The sequence below is a fragment of the Manacus vitellinus genome, unplaced genomic scaffold (assembly GCF_001715985.3).
Source record: "Manacus vitellinus isolate BGI_N305 unplaced genomic scaffold, ASM171598v3 scaffold_17_pilon, whole genome shotgun sequence".
NCBI classification, from domain to species: Eukaryota; Metazoa; Chordata; class Aves; order Passeriformes; family Pipridae; genus Manacus; species Manacus vitellinus.
Genome location: NW_021939256.1, coordinates 219,255 through 239,977, shown reverse-complemented (window position 1 = coordinate 239,977; position 20,723 = coordinate 219,255). Strand labels below are relative to the sequence as shown.

The following is a 20,723-nucleotide window of genomic DNA, read 5'->3' as shown; positions in this document are numbered from 1 at the left end:
GTCTTCATATCAAATTCAACAAACTGATTCTCTTGCATTTCGTATTTAAAACCTTCTGTGAAGGACAGGGAAGAGATTAATTGGGTAGTGGATCTTTCTTCAAAGAATTACATAAATGAAATTTTGTATATAATTAGGAGGAAACTACAGAGTTTTGTAATGCTTATATTCAGAAACTGGAATATGAGCTAGGCAACATGAAGATGGTGATACTACAAAATAATTTTAATAAAACAGAAATAATTTTAATAAAACAGATGTAAAAATTCCCTTTGTCCTGAATTTTGAAACTAAAAGATAACATCTTCCATTCAGCAAAAATGGATTATCCCTAACCCTATTTTATAGGATTAGGGATAAGATCACTTGATTGACCATATCACAGATGCATGCCATTTAGAAGTATGCCAAGTAATAGCAAGGCATTTATTTTTTTTCCCACCAATTCTTACCCACTGAATATGTGATTTATGTTTTTCCAGATCAGGAAGTTAGAAAGGTTAGGACTAAAAAAGTGCTTTGCTGATTTTCTTGTGATGCTCTATCAGTTGTTAGTCTCTGTGTGGGAAGTTTCATGTAAGTGCCGATGTAGCTTTGATATATCCAGGAAAAAGGCTGCAAACAATTTGGTTCCCTTAATATAGTTGTGTCTGTGAAGAAGGAAAAAAAAGACAATGAAGTCCTGTCAGGCTGTTCTGCTCTTAGAATTAGCAACATAATCTAGTGAAGTTTTCAGATTCTTCAGAGGAATTTGCAAGATTGGTAACCCCAAAAAAGGACCCAGTGCACAAAAATGATGGACATCCTTCAATTTGGTACTCCTCTGAAGGAGTCACTTCTGAAAATTTTTCCGGTGTTACATCCCCAAATTGCTATTTTCTGTAGCCATAAGTGTTGAGGCTGTAATGAGGGGAAACAGAAAGCAATTTGAGAATTAGTGTAGTATTTTCCAGTTTCTGCAGTTCAGCATGAGCAGACTTGGAAGCTGCACAAGTGTTCAGGCAACATGTTGAATAGTGTCTTGCCATGGTGCCTCGAAGAATGAGCAGTGGCTATTTGTGCCACTTTAAGCTATGTTTTATATAATTACACTAGTTTTGGTCCCTGAAATTTAGATACATCTTTATAGCCATTTATACAGAAAACCATCAAAATTTTTACATAGCCATGAGCCTGCATACCTACAACTCGCATGCTTCAAAATGGATGCTGTGACAGAAGAGTGCCCATCCACATCACCAAGATGCACTAGAGGCAAGTTTCATTGCCAGTGAAATGAAAATTGCCAGTGTGATGTATTTGAAGACTGTGTAGACAGTCAATGAAAAGTATATAGCAGTATACGACAGATTGGGAATTTTGCTTTCTACTTAACATAGCGAAAAGTTTGCTGGAGGGAGGAGTTTTGGACTGTCAAATGCACAGCAAAGCTTCCCATCCAGCCATGGTCATTCATGGGTACCAAGGGACTTCAGTTCTCCCTTCTCTAACAACACAAACAGGCAAATAAAAGACACCTGCTTATTTTCTCATTCTAAGAGTGCTCCCCATCATCAGCTGCTCCAATTGGAAGCATCATCACACTTTTGTGCGTAATGGTCTGGAACATTCTGGCCACAGGAATTGTTGAACCATGACGAATAAAATCTGGGTCTTCTCCAAAAACTGAAATACATGGGAAGAAAGAATTAATGATTAAATGAAATCAAAGTGCTTTTTTTCTGTTACCGTATATTTAAGCAGATAGCTGATACTAAGAGCTTCTAAGTAGAAATGGTTTTGAGTGTGTAGCCAACTGGTTTCACAAATCAGCTGTACTCTACAAACCTCTGGTTTCCTATCAGCACAAAAATAAGTAAATGACGTCTTTTGGCTACTCCTATTAAACATGCCTCAGTTTAGCAAGGTGTGAAAGATGTTGCTGACTTGTTCTATCAAAATCAATGAGATTATAGGGGTAAGCGGCTGTAGCACTGAATTGGGAAACCTCTTTTTCTCTGTTGATGAGGAAATTCCCCTGCACACCTGCAGACATTTTAGAAAGTGAAAAAAAAAAGAAGGAACACACCTGGTTTTATTGCCCTTCTTGCTACTTTATATGACAGATCATTAACATCAGCAAGCCAGGGCTTTGAACCCAAAGGCATAGATACTTTCAGTTTGTTTGGACTGTTCCTCTTGGAAAAGACAACCTTCAAGTGTTCCACCACCTGCAGAGAAAACACTTTGCACTCAGAAGCTTTCATCTTCCTGAAACTCAAGCTTACACCCACATTCCCACTTCTCTTGGAAACAAATCAGTGCTAGAAACATTTAGTTTACTGCAAGTCAAAATTTGTGAGGTGCTAGGAGGGATTTAGTTTACACAAGAGAGGCCAAAGAAAAGGTTTGTCTCTTACCTGTTGTTTCAAAACCAAAAGGTCCATGTGGGGGACCTGACGAATTGAGAATTTGCCAATTACTTTTTCTGGAATGACCGTTTTAATTCCTGGTTCATGAAAAGCTCCTTCAATCCCGTGAATAGAGAGAGAAGGGTAACGCCACAGGTGTAGAAGTATTTCTTCCTTCAAAAAAAATTTTTTTGAAAATATAAGGGATAACACTAAGCCATTCACAATTTATATAAACTAATGTGAAGAAACAAGCTTTTACCATCCTAAAATTTGTATTTGGAGACCTCTGTATTTTAAAGATGTTTGATTTTTAATTTAAACCCATGCACATATATTTTCATTAAAAAAAATACTACTACTTTGAGTCATAGAAAGATTTGGATGATAACAATTTTTCATGCCAAATTAGAGAAATGGAGCATTATCTTAAAGTATCTTGATAGTAAATTTTTCTAGTGCAAAGTAGAATCAGAACAAGTTCTGATCTGACTGTTTGTTTATCCCAGAACTAATCATGGGAAAAACTGTTCAGCCAGACCTCTCCTAGATGATATCAGTGAAGAAATTCTACTAATGAACATTAAATAATACAATAGGTAAGATGATAATTTTCAGTAACCAAGTTTTTCTGGATAAGATGGAGAGGGGAAAGAAAATTATTATTCTAAGGAAGATAGGAGAAATATATGAATTATCAACTGGTCTTCATGCAGAGCCTCAAGGTGCTGCTGCCTTCCTTCTACTCCTGTTTTGAGATTAGATCTTTATCTACACATAAAATTTGCACCACTTCATCCTCATATAGGTAAAGTATCAAAACTCAGACGGTGTAGTTACATCATACTTTTGTATTACTGATTGTTACAGTCTAGCTTTAGCTAGCATGGAAGCTTTTTCATGGAATTAAAAGCATCCACGTTAGTACATCTTATACCAGTATAATTATATCAGTGATAAAAAAACGTATCACTTCTTTCCCCCAGCTCCCTCTCTTGTGCAGAGAGATGTTTCAAAGCCAGCCTTTACCTACTGTTTTTTATTTAGAATATAATTTTTAATTTGCTGGTAAGGAGAGGCTTATAGCTTTGGATGCTTTTTTTGGCAGACATCAACATCTGTGTTAAACAAATAAAACCCACGCAAAACATATCTGCCTAAAGCTGCATCCTGTTTTTCAGAGCTGAATACAACTTCTTTCCTACTATGTAACCTAAATACAGACATTTTATGCTTATTTTGTTTGGCTGGTTAGGCTTGACGGGAGAGAAGGGGTAGGCAATGAAGGGAGAGCAATACTGTTAGTTTTGCATTATTCCTTTTCATTGATTATTCATCTTTCATGTCACTTTCCCCAGATGCAGTGCCTTATATCTTCAGCAGACTAATTTTATTTACCTTTTACTTCTCAGTGCTACTTTATTTTATTCTGAGTTTGCCATTGACTGAAAATATCTTTCGGTTTGGCTTTATACATAAATGCTACAAATGAGCGATTTAAATTCTTTCTGCAGAGTATTTATACAGATTTTTTGTTACCTTGGTGCCAAAGATGAATTTTTTCACACCACTATTATTTTTATGCTCCTCTAGATCAAATTCATTCGATTTGTATAATTTCCTCTCCTCCTCTCTCAGGGCAGCAACGCTGTCATAGATTCCAGGGATCTGAATACGACCTGTGGGATCCACAAGGCTGTCTACAAAATGAGATAGAGATATCAGTACAAATGGAACCTATTTCTTCCACTTGGCAACAGTAACACCTTTTTGCTTCTACCTAGCTCTTTACCAAATTAGTAAACCCAACAACTAACAACTGTTTGCATCCATCAAACTTGATGTATTTTCATATTTATTAAGAAAACTACTGAGCTGCTGTTTGTGTGTAGTGTGTGGTATGTCAGCCCAGCTTCTGACATGAAAGCATCATCCCGAGACACTAATCATCATTAAAAAGCCAGGTTTTGTTATATGTGTATGCATTAAACTTGCCAGCAATCCTTAGATGTTCTTAATTGACGCATGACTGACATCAGCTTAACATGTTTGAAGTCCTGCCCTTACTGAGGATGTTCCCTTCCTCAGCTGCTGTCACCATAGGTATGTCGAGGTTTGGAAATCTTCCTTCAATTAGATTTGCCTTATTCAGATCAATTAAACATGGTACTGATCTTTGTTAGGCTGATCCTTAGCCACTGCTTCCCAGTTACTCCCAAGCAGTGGTGTGTGTTATTACCCAGCAGAGCTATCAGATCCATCAGCGGTTCATGAATGATGCCTCCAAAAGTTCCAGAGTGAAGGTCCTTGCTGCCACATTCAACCTGTACCAAAAACACTGGTTACACATAAACACTCGTCACCTTATTCTTCTGTGAGTGTTTGTTGTCCACAGAGACTGGTGGTTTCAGTTTTTTAAGTGAGACCACAAATGAATAGAAATGATTATTTGTTTCTATTTATTAAATGGAAAACATGGAAAACATCATGTCAGGAACAATACACTTTGGTGAAGAGAAATGGGGCTCTGTTGTCAACCACTAGAGAGAGAAATTCAGCTGTCTATAGCACTTACACATTTCACAGAATGACAGATTATGCTGAGTTGGAAGGACCCACAAGGATCATCAAGTCCAACCCTTAGCCCTGCCCAGGACCATCCTCAAGAGTCACACCATGGGCCTGAGAGTATCATCCAAATGCTTCTTGAACTCTGTCAGGCTTGATGCTGTTGCCACTTCTCTGGGGAGCCCGTTCCAGTACCCAACCATAAGGATTCCCCTCTATTCCCTCTTTTGCTTCAGTAAGATTAAATACATCATAAGTGAAACAGTTGCATATTACTGTTTCTAACGTTGGAGAATAAATTCTTCAAGGTGTCTATCCTTTTTATTCAATGCAAAATCTTCATAACAAAGGCAAGAATGTATCTTAATTGTTTTATATTAAGAATATATGTCCAACCTTAATTTCAAATTGCAACAAATAAAAATTTATAGGTCTCTTTAATCATATGGCTTTAGAATAGAGGCATTTGGGTTATTAAATGAGTTTTTTCCAGACACATTTTCATACTTGAGTTTATCATAAAATATTTTCCTGCAACAAACTTGTTTATTTTTCTCAAAACCTCATTACAGCCAACTGTCTAGTAGCAGGCAGAGATCATTTTTGATGTTCTAATAGCATCATTTTTCTTAACCAAGATTTAGAAGAATTGAATCAAGGCTGCCAAGGCTCTTTTTGTAAAAAAAAAAAAATTCATTCTTTTTCAGGCATAAAGGTTAGTGCAGATTTTCCTTTAGTTCTCGAATTCTGTAATCTTCTCTCTGAATTCCTTTTATGCTTCATCAGGAAGCATTTCCAGATGAGAAATTTCTGCTCATCATTTTACAGTAGCTCACGTTGGCTGCTAAGTATAGCATGTTGGCTACAGTGCACTTTTATTCACTCCTGTCAATGCTTACAAAAATCTTGTGTGGCTTTTAAACCCAAACATCCAAATAAACTGAGTTCCTTTAGGCAGATTCATTGCACTAAGCAGTATCTACTGCAAAAGGGCAGAGCAGCAGAAGAAATGGTTTTGTAGAGAGTTGGAGGGGGTGTGTGTACAGATGATGCTGCAAGAGAACAGAGTTGATGTGCAGAGAGGAGGATGAGAAGAGAGTGGAAGAGTGGCAGGAGAGTAATGGAATAGGAAAGGGATCAAGGGGAGATAGGTAAGTGGAGAAATGATGATTGAAGAGAAGTTAATGGAAGTAAATAAGGCTAATTGAACTGAAATGAGGGGGGAAATCTGTAGAAGCCAAAAGGGATGCAGAAGAAAGCTCTGTAATTGTAAATATTAAGCTTTCCCTCAGTCGTTCTCTGCACGTAGATGTAATTATGGCTACATCACTGCTCCCTGTCAGAGGCTCAGTTCAAATGAACCTGTGTCCTTTACCTCCACAAAGAAGCAGGCGTTTCCCCGACTCCCATATGTAAGGGCAGGCTTCTTGTTGCTGAGCCAGAGGTTGTCCAAAATTACAAAGTAATCAACATCAGAGAAAAAGCGCTGGTTTTCTTCTTCAAGTAAGTTTTCTAGCCCCAAGGACCCTGCTTCTTCCATGCCTTCAATTACAAACCTGAAGTTCACTGGCATAGTCTAAATTAATATTAGAAAAGTCTGGGTGAGAAAAAAGCTTTTTCAAAAATCAAAAAAATAAGCTTTAAAATAAGAGCAGACTGGCTTGATGTAACATTGTGTTACGAAAATAAGGATGTAGGATATATATCTTGCTTCAGTAGAGCATCCAGTGATAGACACTTATAGGTTCCCAGAAAAACTTGTTCTTTTCCTCATGTTTGTATCTACTTTTTGGTTTTGAAGGAGAGTGATATCTTTTTTGTATGTTTTTTTCAGAAAATTTTCTGGAATGTTTCATTGGGCTTTCTCTCAGGGCTATTCAATACTCTAATGGCTTTGGAAATTCTAACTGTGTAATAACAGTTGCGTTTTCACAGAATACTTCCTGCCTTTTGTATTTCCACTCTTACTGCCCATGCAGGAACTGTGATTTTCCCAGCTGGCAGAGACTGAAACCGTTAATGATTTATGTATTCTAGGTTTGCCAAGGGACTTTTGCAGGCTTCTGCAGGACTTTTGCATTATATCTCTGATGGCCCATCAAAGCCCATCCCCCCCTCTGCCAATCTTAAAAGATGGGAAAAACCCTTTTACCCCACACAGGAACTCTTCGCAGGCCCGGGAGATGTTGGAGGCTCAAGGCATGGCCCGTGACACTAACCATGGATATAATAACTCATAACTTCTTTGAGTGTGGGGGCTTCCCTCCTTCACCCCTAACGGATCAAGGCCACCACTTCAACTGACAGACATGGAAGCTGCAACTACCGAGTTTCATCGCTGGACCCCGTGGGCGGTGACTAATACATCTTTCCACTTTCATCTTTTCTTTCCCTTACTCTCCCTTACCCTTATCTTGTCTTTCCTTTCTCTCCCTTATGGATTTTCCCCCCCAGAAGTTATCCCTATGCCATATTGTTATAGATGATATGGATGATAACACCCAAAATGCTAACATACCTGTTCAAACAAAATTGTTAAAACGAACCTTTATATGTTTAAAATAAACCCTACCTATATATGTTTTCAAACACTGATTATTCAGTGTCGTTTCACTCTAATCCACCCCAAGGGAATTATTGACAAGAACCTGGGTTACCTCCTTCCCCCTTTTTCTGGGGTGGGTCGTAACACCAGCGTGTTGTCTATCACCAGATTTACATGGTGATAAAAATGTTGCCGCTGATTCTACTACAACTGTCCTTTAGCACTCATGAATTTGCATGCCTGCTGGTTGATAAGGATGCATTTCCAAGAGTAATTAGGAGAACCTTTATTATGGAATAGTGGGAGTTGGAAACGCTGACACATCCGTAGGGGATATGAATTTCAACTTAGTTTCCTCTTACAATTCACTTTCTCATTACAGGTTTTAAGATGTTTTGTCTTTTGATTCAATGCTCAGATTAAAGGCAAGAACAAATGTGTAGAATTAAATGAACTTGTGTCACTGATGGTTCATTGACCAGCCACAAAAATTTTAGAAACAAGCTGTTCATGAATATTGTTTAATGGCCTGTGGTGCTCTCTAGAAAGGCTTCAAAAGACAAAGATTTCTTTTTGCTTGCTTGTTAAAATGTCAAAATAGCTACATAGTGATTTGAAAAACTGGAAAGATGAATAAAGTGAGATCCACAACCATATCTACTTACAACAACTACTCTTTAGGCAAATAACATGTGTGTTTGCTAGCACTTAACAGACACTGAAGTCTAGTCAGTACTATAGATGCAAGAAAAATGTACTTTCCAGAACCTTGCAAGGGAACTTTAAAAAAAACCAAGACTTAATGCCAATTTGTGTTGCAAAGTCATAAAAACGGCACAAAACTGTTCCTCGGCACAAAACTGTTCCTCAGCACTCTAAAAGAACATGTAGTGCAAATTCACCTTAAAGGATGCAAGTTAACCAAGTTATTAGTTTAAAATATATATTGGTTTAGCTTTGTATTGGGGATACAAGTATCCCAAAATTATTAAATGATTTGAAGATGACCATATTGGTCATTGTAATAATACAGGCAAATGTTTGTCCTTAGGATATGTCAGTCTCTGAGTGATTGTATTGGTACTTGGTTAATGCGCCCACTCAAAGCATTTCCTTTGATTAATCCACTGATGACATAACAGCCCCTTATGTAAGAGCATTTTTAGATAATTATTCTCTTCATACAGACACATAAAGTGAAGGTATCTTGTCGGCAGACAAAACCAAGGATCAGCAGAATGTAACAGCAGAGAGGAGTCTTCATGAACATTCTGTGATATCTGTGATTTTACCATTTTAAAAGCTCTCAAGAGAATAGGGTATCAAAGCTGTGTAATGTATGCAATACATATTGAATGCTTCCCCATGGATTTTCCTCCACAGGGCAATGGCAGCAATACTGTATTTACATTGCATACAGATTGTTCAAAATAGAAATGCTTAAGGAAAAATTCTTACTGGAGTGAAACCAGTTGCCTAAATGTTGCAGTAGAAATAAGCTAATATTTCAAAATGTGTGTACTCTGTTGGGTCAAAGATGTATTGTCTAACTCACAGGAATGCAAATACATACCTCCAGAGATATAATAAATAGTAATAACAAATAAAAATAAATAATAATAATAATTAACAATAATAATGGAGTCCTCATTAATACCTACTAGTTTCAAGGCTCTAAATGTTTCCACGGCATTTATCCAAGCTAAGACAGGTCCCATATTGTCTGTTGCTCCACGCCCATAGAGGTTACCTTAAAAAGAAAGGAGGAATGTTTTTAAGCATTACTTCGATGAAATCAGAAAATTCCAGTTGCCACAGAAGCTGTAGTGATGTGTGAAGTGAGGTGAAGTGAAGCAAAGTGAAGTGTCAAAAGATTCAGGATTTCATTGACTCATTTTATATATGGTGATGAGTGTTCAGGTGCTTCCCAATGGACTGGTGCACTTTTTTTTTCATTTCCTTACTTTTATTTACATCATACTGTGATTTCTGTTGCCTGCCAATTTTTGAGCTTGACTTTTTTCCTCGGAAACTGTTTGCTCACACCAGACATGCCCAAAGAGTTTGCACAGTATGCAACTTCTAGACACATCAGCCAAACCAGGTAACAAGCAGCAAAATCCCTACAGATAAATGCCATGGCAGAAGTATGAAGCTACAAATCTAGGTATGAAACTTCTTTCTCAACCGTACAGTTATACACAGGGAGAGATTTCAGTTTCATGTACACTGATAAACTTCTGTAGCAGTCCCCACTGGATACACTGAATGTACACTGGTGGCAGGAGAATTACTCCAGTAACGCTGTTTGGAATTGGTCCCAGCTGATAAGAAAGGGTGACTTAATGTTTATAGCATAGGCCTGGGAATCAGGATTTCTGAGGTCTTACTTATCTGCTGACCTTGTCATTTTTATTCCTTCAGTCAGCTGACTGCAGTGGAAGGATGATTACATTAAAGGCGGGGAAAGGGAAGCACATGTTCTTCCACCACCAATGCTCTTTAGCTCCGGTGTGGCAGGTGGAAGTACTAAAGGGGCATGAAGCAAGAGCAGGAGGTGTGAGGGAGGATAATGCTTGATGCAAAAATCCAACAAGAATTTTTAAGCAGAAATGGATTTTCTATTGAACACACTATAAAGCAGCTTTAATGTCCCGAGACTCCTCCACACCAAATATTAGGCAAGATTTCCACTGGAGAATTCCTCATGCTTTGGTTAAATATACAGGACACCCGCTCCCACTCAGAATCTCAGTCATGCATTCAAATAATGATAAAAAACTTAAGATTATGTACACACCATCGATTTCAGTCAGTGTGTAAGGGTCAGTGTTCCAGCCATCTTCCTTTTTGGCAGGCTGCACATCTACATGACCATAGAAACATATAGTGGGGTTTTGTGGATCCTTCCCCAGTTCCCCAAGAATCACAGGAGGAAGTGGGAGGTCCTGGCCATCAGGCAACTGGGGGGAAAGCAATGAAGGAAAAAAAAAACCCTTTGAAAATAAATGTACAAAAAGCCCGGGAAATCTCAGTATTGAAAATACTTCTACATACTCAATTGGCTTTGATTCCATTAAGTGCACAAATTTGACTGAATCCTTCTCTAACCTATTCAGAGAAACTAAGATTTTTTTTTCCCCACCTGTTTAGGTTCTGCAAGGACTTTATGAAGCTCTTCTAACATTTTATTGTCAAAAATGCCCTTCTTACTAAATTCTTACTTCCCAGCGCTGGAGAAGACAGAGATGAATGTGTGCTGTAGAGTCTGTTGTGACACTGAAATAGTCAAAAGCCATACAAATTAATTTGGGGTTTGATTTCAGCACAGACAGAGAGCAGGATGCCTATAGCCTCAAATACAGAAACAAAATGAAGTGTTGCTGGCAGGAAGCAGCAGCAGCTATGTCAGACTGATTTGAGAACAGGTTAAGGCTCTAAACTAATCCTGTAATGTACCTCTGTGCACAACAGAGTTCCTTATGGCCCAATTGCTTTCTTTAAAACTATCAAACTACATAACCTGAAATATTAAAGTGTTGCTGTACTATAAGGTCCTTGAGCTAAGACTCTCAGAATCCTCCCCAGAAGCGTCAGAAAAAGGAAAAGGGAATCACTATTATTGAACTTTTGAATTCCTGTTAGAGTAGAAATGTCTGCCCAGGGCAGAAAAGAGCCCCCAGCTACAGTAAGGTAAGTAAATTAAAGACAAAGATTTCTCAGAGATTAATTTTTGCTGTCCAACAACCATTAAGAAAATAGCTTGCATCATTTGCCGGAAGCTCCCAAAACCAAAGATGATACTTTAGATAGATAACCCTTTCTGTCTGACAATATTTTCCTTGCAAAAGCTGCCTCTCTCATATAGACACTTCGGTAATGAATGATGGATTAATGCCCACGCTTCACTACTGAGAAAAATGTGAAAACAAGCTCTGGTAAAAAACTCAGTCCTTTTACTTTTGCAAACTGCTTCCCTCCAGTTAAAAGTATCAAACTCCCTGCTGCAGAGCACATCTATTTGCATTTGGATTGTCTGTGTGGTTCCCAAATACGTTCTCAGACAGTCTGGGGAGGGACTGATTTCAGCAGATATCGTGTAGGTACAGGACTATCGATAAATTGATAGCTAGCTACCAAAAATGTCATAATGCCATAACATACATATACATAGCACTGAATGCAATAGGTAGACCACATGCAGATATGATGATTTAAATCCAAGAATCAGACAAGCACCTGATGTGACCCCAGGTTTACTAAATTGACAGTGGCTCCCAGCGCTGCAAGTCTGTCTGCTGCCAACACCATCATTCGTACTACTTCTTTCCTCAGATCTGGTTGAACAGAATCACTTTCCACAGCCACCCATTCCTTAAGATTCTGCACAGGAAGAAAAATGCAGTTAGAAGACCCAGAATGTTATGGTGTCTTGCCCTTGACATCTGAAATCTCACACTGGAAGATGGTTTCCTTTCTGTATCATCACATCAATGTTGTAGATGCTCTAAGGTTTCAGAATAAAGGTTAATTGCTTATATGTTTCCCCAGGGTTGGGATTCCTGATTTTCTAAATGGGGAGAGTGCTCACATTTAGGCATTCACATCATCAAATTCCCGATTTTCTAAAGGGGGAGGGTGCTCACCCTTAGGCATTCACATCATCAACCATGGATTTAAAATCCAGTGGAAGAGGAGGTAGATGCTGACTAGTTTACATTGTAGGAATTGCATTGTATACGAGCTACCTTAGTGGCCCTCGTAAGGATTCAGAAGTGCTCGTAGCTTTAAAGCATAACTAATAGTGACTGGACTAATTATGTTTCTGCCTTTTCCCAGCAGGCTGACAAAAATGAAAGCACAAACCAGCATGGGACCAAGACTTCTCTCCTCGTCAAGAGCAAACCTACAAGAATCAGTTTGAGCAAGCATCCTATCTGGCTTGCATCTACCATGCCGGTGCTTTTTTGCTTAGTGGAGCCTCTCTCTGCACCCGCTCAAAGGATGCCCACAACCATCTCTTTTGTGGAAGTCCATGCAAATCCCTCTTTCACCACTAGGGTCCCCAGCACAGTCCATCCCCTTGCAGCCTTGCTTTGTGAAGTGCATGTTGCACTCTTGATGCCAGACCTGGAATGCTGCTCACTACCTTAGTGACAAACTTCTCCAGAACATAGATCACAGACCTCTGGGGTACCAGCTCTGTACTCACCATTTCATGGCAATATAGTTCCTACCTCAATGAAATCACTTTGATGTGCATCAATGTACTGGAAGATCTCTGTCTCCAGAGCTGAAGTGGATGAGGAGGACATTACTGCCTTAGTGAGCAACACAGGGGTGAGCTGAATGCTATCTGAAAGTTTAGGATAAAATTCAACATGTTACAGACATCATGCACTTCTTTTCAGTGCTAGAAAGCATAGACAATTACAAAGTGCTGATCCTATTTAAGTCTCATTTAATCTCTTCAATCCAGGAGAAAGGGTACCTGCAATATTTTTTTCACATAAAACCTTCAATTGACTCATAGTCAAGTTGCTGAAACGAAAAATTGAAAAAACGACCAAAGAGTAAGCAGTTTTTCAGTTTCTACGTTATAAGTAAATTAGGGGAAATATTTTCTAAAGAAACATTTGTTGCATCAGTTTTCAATGCACAAATGTCAAGTTGAATGTTCTGGGAAGACTTGCACGCAACACCAACAGCCCAGGGGACTCATCTCTCTTTCTTCATTTCCAGAATCATAGAACATCCTGAGTTGGAAGGGACCCACAAGGATCATGGAGTTAAATTCCTGGCCCTTCACAGGATAACTCCAAGAATCACACCATGTGCCTGAGAGCATTGTCCAGATGGTTCCTGAACTCAGACAGGCTTGGTGCTGTGACCACTTCCCTGGGGAGCCTGCTCCAGTGCCCAACCACTCTCTGGGTGAAGAACATTTTCCTGATATTCAGCCTAAACCTCCCCTGACAGAACTTCAGGCCATTCCCTTGGGTGACTGATCACCAGAGAGAAGAGATCAGTGCCTGGCCTTCCATTTTCCCTCACAAGGAAGTTGTAGACTGCAATGAGGTCTCTCCTCGCTCTCCTCTTCTCCAGGCTCAACAGACCAAGTAACCTCAGCTGCTCCTCCTGTGGCTTCCCCTCGAGGCCCTTCACCATCCTTGCTGCCCTCCTTTGGACACTCTCTAAGAACTTAATATCTTTCTTATATTGTGGTGCCCAAAACTGCATACTATAATCAAGGTGAGGCTGCACCAGTGCAGAGCAGAGCAGGACAATCCCCTCCCTCGATCAGCTGGTGATGTTTTGTCTGATGCACCCCAGGACATGATTGGCCCTCCTGGCTGCCAGAGGGAGGGAGAAAAATGAATGAACTAACACACATTTCATATTTTACATGAATAAGGGAGAACAAGCCTGACACTGAAAAAATTGCTTTTGTGTTTGAATGAGAACAGTGTCAATATTGAAACACTTGATAAGTGCAGAAGGCATTTAGTACTTGCAAACCTCTCTGCCATCTTGTTTTTGACAAGGTAAGTAAAGATTTAAAAAAATAAGATTTTAAAGTGTGTTTTTCTTTATTCCTGCAATTTCCCCTCCATGTGTCCTTGAAGTTGTTGCTGTAGTGTCTTAAATTGGTAGAGTAATACTTGAATGTTAGATGCTTGGTTGGGCTAAATTCAGAATAGCGGCTGTATTGGGCTGTGATAGGATGGACTCCAAGGTCAAAACCTAACACTTTTATTCTAAAAATATTCTATACTGGTAACAAAATGTGTAGTTCCAAGTCCATCCATAATTCCTTAACTTTGATGCATCACTAAGGTGATAGCCTATGGTAATATTAATAATTTCAATTATGTTTCTCTGACAGAGAAGAAAGATTGAAAACCCAAGCATGATGAACAAGATGAGGGAAACATTGTTCATTTTGGCTGGAGATCCTGGCTGTATGAAGGATGGGCCCCATTTTCCAACCTTCCCTTAGAAGCAAGGTTGCAAGGTTTACTTTGCTTTATGAAGTAAAGCTTTGAGAAGGCCTGTAACAGTAGATGTTATCCCCAGTGTCCATTTTCTGAAATTGGAAACACTGGTATTTAAAGTGATCAGATGCTGATTTTGCAGGAGAGTGAAGCTGCAAAGCACTGCTATGGAGATGACTTGTTAACTGAGAGAAGAAAATCTAAATTTGGGTGTAATTTTTAAGATTAAGAGATTAAATGTAGGCATATTATTTAAATGTAGAACTATTTTTTAAATACTAATACGTGCTGAGGAAAAGAAACCCCATCTTAAGTGATGATCAAAGTACCATTTTCTTCTCACATTGTTTTCTCCATTAAAAGGTAAACACTACCTCCAAGAGGTGGATCTAATCAACAACCCCCTTCAGATATTATCATCACCAGTCACAGCAGCAGCATTCTGGCCTAAAGAAAAAGGGATTATTACAGGAATTTTTGAGGCAGCATGGAAAAAAAAATCAGGACATTTCCAAAGAGACAAAGCAGCTTCTGGGATTTAGCAACAAAGATGTGGTGGAGGTTGAGGTTTTTATAGCTTAGATTATAGTCATTTCTGGTTTGAATTTCTGTGGGTTAGGCTTAACAACAGTTCTGCAACAAGCACCCCAGACTTAAACACCCCAGTCTGGCTATTTCTTCCAGCCTTGGACTGTGCAAGTGGCTGCAAATATTTGGCAACTGTCCATTTTACAGAGGACAATAGGAAGTCAGAGCAAGATCACAGAAATGGTCAGGAGAACTTCCCAGGCTGCACAGGATGGAGGAGAGAGGACCGGGAGTCCCAGACTGGGATGGTGCTGACTGGTCCCTGATGAACTGAGTTTCCCTGACACAGACAAGATGCTGGCACTTGCTCGGGCAGTGCCTGGGAAGATACCTGAGCCGAAACACTGCAGGTCACGTCTGAAAGGGGCCCAAGGTTCCTTGATCAATATTAAGTAAAAGCTGACCATTTATGTTTGCTTTTTTGTTGCTGTGTGCTTTGGTGGGGCCAGGCAATGTGTGATGTTGCTCAATCTCACTTTAGCCAGCAGTGGGTTCCAAGAGAGCAAAGTTATCTTCACACTGACCCTTTTGACAGATAGAGTGTATTCCACCTGTGAGCTGCATCTTGCAGAGGGGAGCTGGTTCCCACACAAGCTGAGGAGAGGATGGGACCCCGACAGATGCATTTGTGAAGGGCTCCAAAAAAGTGCAAGGCATCGCGCCTCCAGAAGAGAGTGATAGGAACAGGCATTGTGCAGTGTGGTCACTGATCCAAAAATGGGATGAAACCTAGTTTTACCATGGGCATTGCAAACAGGCAAGTCAAGAGATCCCAGAATGTGAGGGATTTAATCAGGTTTTTGTCTAGAGAGACTTCAGGGCCATTATCTTCATTTACCACAAAGCCTTCTGGATGCCTCAGTTTCACACATATTTCACTTATCCTTTATACCTTTCCATTTCCAAACCTCAATTTGGAAAACATTTGCAACAGAGGCCACTGAATGCACACTCATTTAACCCTACTGTAGAAAACTAGACAGGCTTCTCCAGGTTCAGTTATGTACAAAGTAGACATTTTGGTTATGCCACAGTTGAACAAGGAGCATCATAGCACAGGTCAAAACAGATTACTGCTAGAGTAACCAAAGTCATGCAATGGGTTTAAGTATCAGTGTCTCCAGTCAATATGATTTTACTTCTTTCTAATAAAATATTCAATTTTGCTGAATTCTATGCATTTCCACTCTAAAAAGAATGAGTGTGTATATATATATATATATGTATATATGTAGTTGTCACCTTATGGTGACTTGAATAAACATGTACCTTTTAATATCAGAGTCACAAAATGGCTGCTAATACAGGGGACATATGCAGTGGTGATGGTATCTTTTTCTTTTTATCTTGGTTACGTGCAAATGACCTGGAAAGATGCAGACAAGAGACAAATGTCTTCCTCGTGTTTCATTAGCATCTAACAGTTTAAGAAAATAAAACAAGGAAACTAAAATGCCGTGAAGGAAAAAAAAATAAAGCAAACAAATAAAATATTTTAGGGATATTTTAAATTATTCTATGATATTTTTGAAACAAACTTCAAGAAAAGCTTATAGAATATCACAAAAATAGTCTCATAATTGAAAGTAAGTATGAACAGTGGCAAAATTTGGAAAATGAATATGAGGACATACTTACAGATTAGCAGAGTGCACAAATTATTAATAATTCAAACAAGAAATGAGGTAGCAGCTACATTTTGCTGTACTTGAGGGAGGGAGGGGAGTAGCTGGTGGAACTTCATGGTAATGCACTAGTAATACACAGACAATGCTGCTCAAAAGCATTTGGATCGCAACTGGAAAAGCTTATGTGGAAAAGAGAGTCAGTTTAATAAAGCTGTAGAAAGATTTCAGGCAAGGCTAAAACAGCTCAGTGTTATGAGGAGGGGAAAAATTATCTGAAAGGATAATAAAGCCAGCAGTGCAGGGAACGTCAAACAAAGACTTCAGTGTTCAGTTTCAATTGTATTTTATTTGATGTCATTTTAAGGAGCAGTAGCTGCTTCATAGAAAAATGTAGTATGCTTATTTCTAGAAATAATGTATGGCAGTCAGTCGTGCACTTTCTCTTCCTTCATTCCTTAGTAGTAAGAACATTTTGTATCTCGCTTCCTCTCATCCCGTTAAGCACTGTTAAAAGAAAACTTAGTGTTCTTGGGCAGTCATTTAACAAGAAATCCAAGTTGATTTTTTAACTAGGATGACTGATAAAATATCAACTGAACGTATAAACATGTGAGAAGCAGCTCCTGAATGTGCTTTGATGCCCTCCTTGTCACTCCTGAAGTGTGTGCTTCATGGGCTTTTCTCCCTGGGATGCAGCACTTCAGGTGTGTGCAGGGACAGGGGTGCCAATGAAAACTGAATGTTTTGCAACCAGCATAGAGGAAAACAAAGTCAGAATTCACCCAGTTTGCAAATAACATAAAGAACATTTGACATGAAAGGAAATAAGGATGTGTACAGCAGTAGGGATTAATTTACCAAATCAATTACTCCATTGAAAGGAACATTCCCTCTGAGCAATCATGTCAAGGAAGATAACAGAGAATGGGGTTATTTAACTTCCTTTAACAACATTCATTGACAGGTGGCATACCTTTGGTGGAAGCAGGCAATCAAGCCTTACTCGCCTCTCTAGCTGACTAGGCGAGACCCTTGGAGGAGGAGGAGCAGGATGGTAACTCTTCATGTGACAGTTCTCGAGTCCAGTCCTGACCACTTGCTGACACTGTTGTTGTAATGACCAGGAGCTGCAGAGATCCAAACACCTGCAGGGGAATGAACAGCAGATCACAGTGCTGACTGCATTTGAAGATGATTAAAGAAATAATACCGAATTCAATAAACTGTGTAACAGCAATGAAAATGTTTGGTGGGAAGCATAGGTAAGATCTGGCACTTCCTGGTAGGTGACACTGCAACACCCACCGCTACTTCCAGCAGTTGGAAGTAAGCTGTTAAACTTAGTAAACAAGTTAAACTGTTGCAATATAAGTCACATTAAGGGTGTTTTGCAGAATGGTAATGACTAGCCATGCCCTTGTTCAAGCCAACCCTGCTTATTAGTTCTGCTTTGCTGTAATACAGACAACGCGTAACACAGAAGTCCCTATCTCTTTGTGCTCTTATTTTGGAGCTGCCTTTATTGCTACTGATGAGAGCCTGAACTGTAAGGATCTCCTCTTCCAGCTGCAGAACTGGACTTTTTATCTCAGTTCACTGAAAAGTTCTGCAGTTAACGAAGGGATAGTTTTAAGTTAAAGATTAATTTTTGGTTTAGATGGTCATTTCTGCTTCTCTATCATATAATAATCCAAGTAGGATGGCCAAATCACTAACACATCAAGCCATGAGAAATTTTCCATTCTCCTTTTCCTCCTCCTTTTCTCCCTGGAAGTGCAATATCCCAGCAGGAATCCCACTGCCAGAAAGCACTTCAGCATTGCTGATTAGTGTTGCTGCTTTACAGTAGCATTTTGGAGGACTTAGAGAAAAGAGATGAATTTTGCTTTTGACTTGAAAACTGGAAAAGAAAGAATACTTCCTTCTCCCAGGAAGTAGTACTGCTCTTTGTACCCACTGTAGAAGAGTAATCCACTATTTACCAAAGAAAATTTTCTGCATATTTGTTTGCAATCAGATAAACGCTGGTATAAAAAGATTCTTCTTGGAAAGACAGCTGTATTGCCTCTTGCTCTTTTCATGGCAAAAAGGTTCTTTGGAAGGAACTGTGGGATGTACAGTACTTGTACTTGCCTTGTGCTGACTTACATGTAGATAGCCTCACCATCTTCTTGCTGCCAGTTCTCTCATACCAGAAGGCTGCTGAACTTGTAACAAATTTTAGGTGCTTGCATCTGCACACAAGTTTCTATCCTTAGGGTCCTCTGTCCATTTTGAAAGAACTGCTATTGCCATGGTCAAATTCAGTAATAAGCATCAGTTTTCAAAGGCAGATCCAGGTCCTGTCTTGGAGCCCTAAAAAGACCTTTCCTTCTTTTAAGTACTTGTTCTTCATTTGATCAGTGTGTAAAAACTCTTTTTTTGCAAATGTAATGCTAAAGTTGAGGGGAAATTAAATGTTTATTTATATTTATATAAAATAATTCTATTTTTACATGAATCCTGGCTTCATCTATCCTAACTTTAAATATTTCACACTGGAGTTATTCCTGAACTACAATAGTGCAAGTGAGATTAAAAATAGGTCTACTAAATACAGTCATTCAACTATTTGTTTATTTATCACTTAATACTACTGAGGAAGTATACTATTGTGGAAAAAGAAAAAAAGCTATTATTACCTTGTAGCTTATTATTTCATTGCTAATTGTCCCTTATTTTATAACTTATAATTTGGGACAAGGTTTAGGGTCCACAATATAAGAGATTTATTTTTTTTGTAGTCATTATTCCATTTATGGAGTATCATAAACATTGCCGACATTGTTTCAAAGCATTTTTAAATGCAGGCAGGTTTATCTCCTTAAAAAAAACACCCTTTGATGGTAGCTTATTAACTACAAGAAATTAAAGAGGAAACTCAAATAGTTAGGCTGAGTGTTGGCATGGACAACTCTTTGGAATACAAAAAGTGTTTAAGGAGGAGGAAATAGATTGATTAAAAGAAAATAAGAGCAGAACTAAAAATAGGATAGAGGGATTAAAAAAAGCATCCCTGTCTTTGTTTCTCTTTTGCTTTGAAAATTTAAGCTATCTAGGACAGAGATGGTCTCCTACTTTGTGTTTCTATTACTACATCAGGGTTGTGCTCTCAGCTGGTTACAAAGTGATGGTACAAACAAGAGCAACTTCATTTCATTGGCACTTCAGCAGAATTAGCACGTTTTAATTGTTACCTTAATTAAAAAGGTATCTTAAGTAATTACAATCTAAAGTTTGAGTGAGCAAATATGTAAGAAATGTGCTGTTAGGAGCAATATTTCATTGACAGATAAATTACATGATTGTTTTCAATGCTACCTGTCACTCTATAAGCAACTACCTCTAGCTCAAGCCAGCTATTTTTCTTTTCTTGAAGGTGTATTGCAGAAAAGTGGGAATGATATTGTAATGTCATAATCAGTGTCACCTTGTTATTCTTGCAGCTTGCTGTCATTTCTCAATATGCTGCCTTAATGTAACTTACCACTGTATCTTCAAAGTATTAATGTGGAATAGAGGGGCCCTTTCTCACAATTCCCCAAATCTCTCTCCCCTGCAGGTATTTCTACCTCCACTCCCCGTCCAGCAGCAGCAAGCCCTTTCGCCTCTTCACTCCTTCCCACTTCACACCACAGTTGGAAGAGTATTTCCCAGGCACCGTCTTTCAAAATAATCACAGCTGATGCCAGAACCTGGGACCACAAGTTAAGCAATATGACCAACTGCAAGAGCTTGTAAGGCAGTGAAGTGAGATTGTGCTGATAGAGAGACAAAGACCCCCAAGACCCTGAATCAGTAGTTGTTACCTGAATGTCAATAATCACACCTGGGTATGTCAGTGGAAGGAGATTGGTTTAGAAAAGGTCTCCTTATCCAGGCAAGAGATCTCACAGTTCTTCACAAAGGCCGGCCCTCTTTATGGAGCAATGATGCTCAGCACCTTCCAGGAGCAGGGCCAAAAAGATTT

The 20,723-nt window shown here is 39.0% G+C and overlaps 1 protein-coding gene across 1 annotated transcript; it reads right to left on the bottom strand.

The window, feature by feature from the left end:
* Window positions 1-544: 544 nt before the first annotated feature.
* CNDP1 (carnosine dipeptidase 1) lies at window positions 545-20,723 on the bottom strand. Its single transcript, XM_029958923.1, is given in 14 exon segments — window positions 545-650; window positions 1,518-1,665; window positions 2,069-2,210; window positions 2,400-2,564; window positions 3,930-4,090; window positions 4,630-4,714; window positions 6,334-6,534; window positions 9,165-9,253; window positions 10,304-10,466; window positions 11,743-11,886; window positions 12,741-12,848; window positions 16,356-16,452; window positions 17,688-17,859; window positions 20,583-20,723. Coding segments are annotated over 11 exon segments (1,482 nt in total). The 5' UTR covers window positions 12,819-12,848; window positions 16,356-16,452; window positions 17,688-17,859; window positions 20,583-20,723.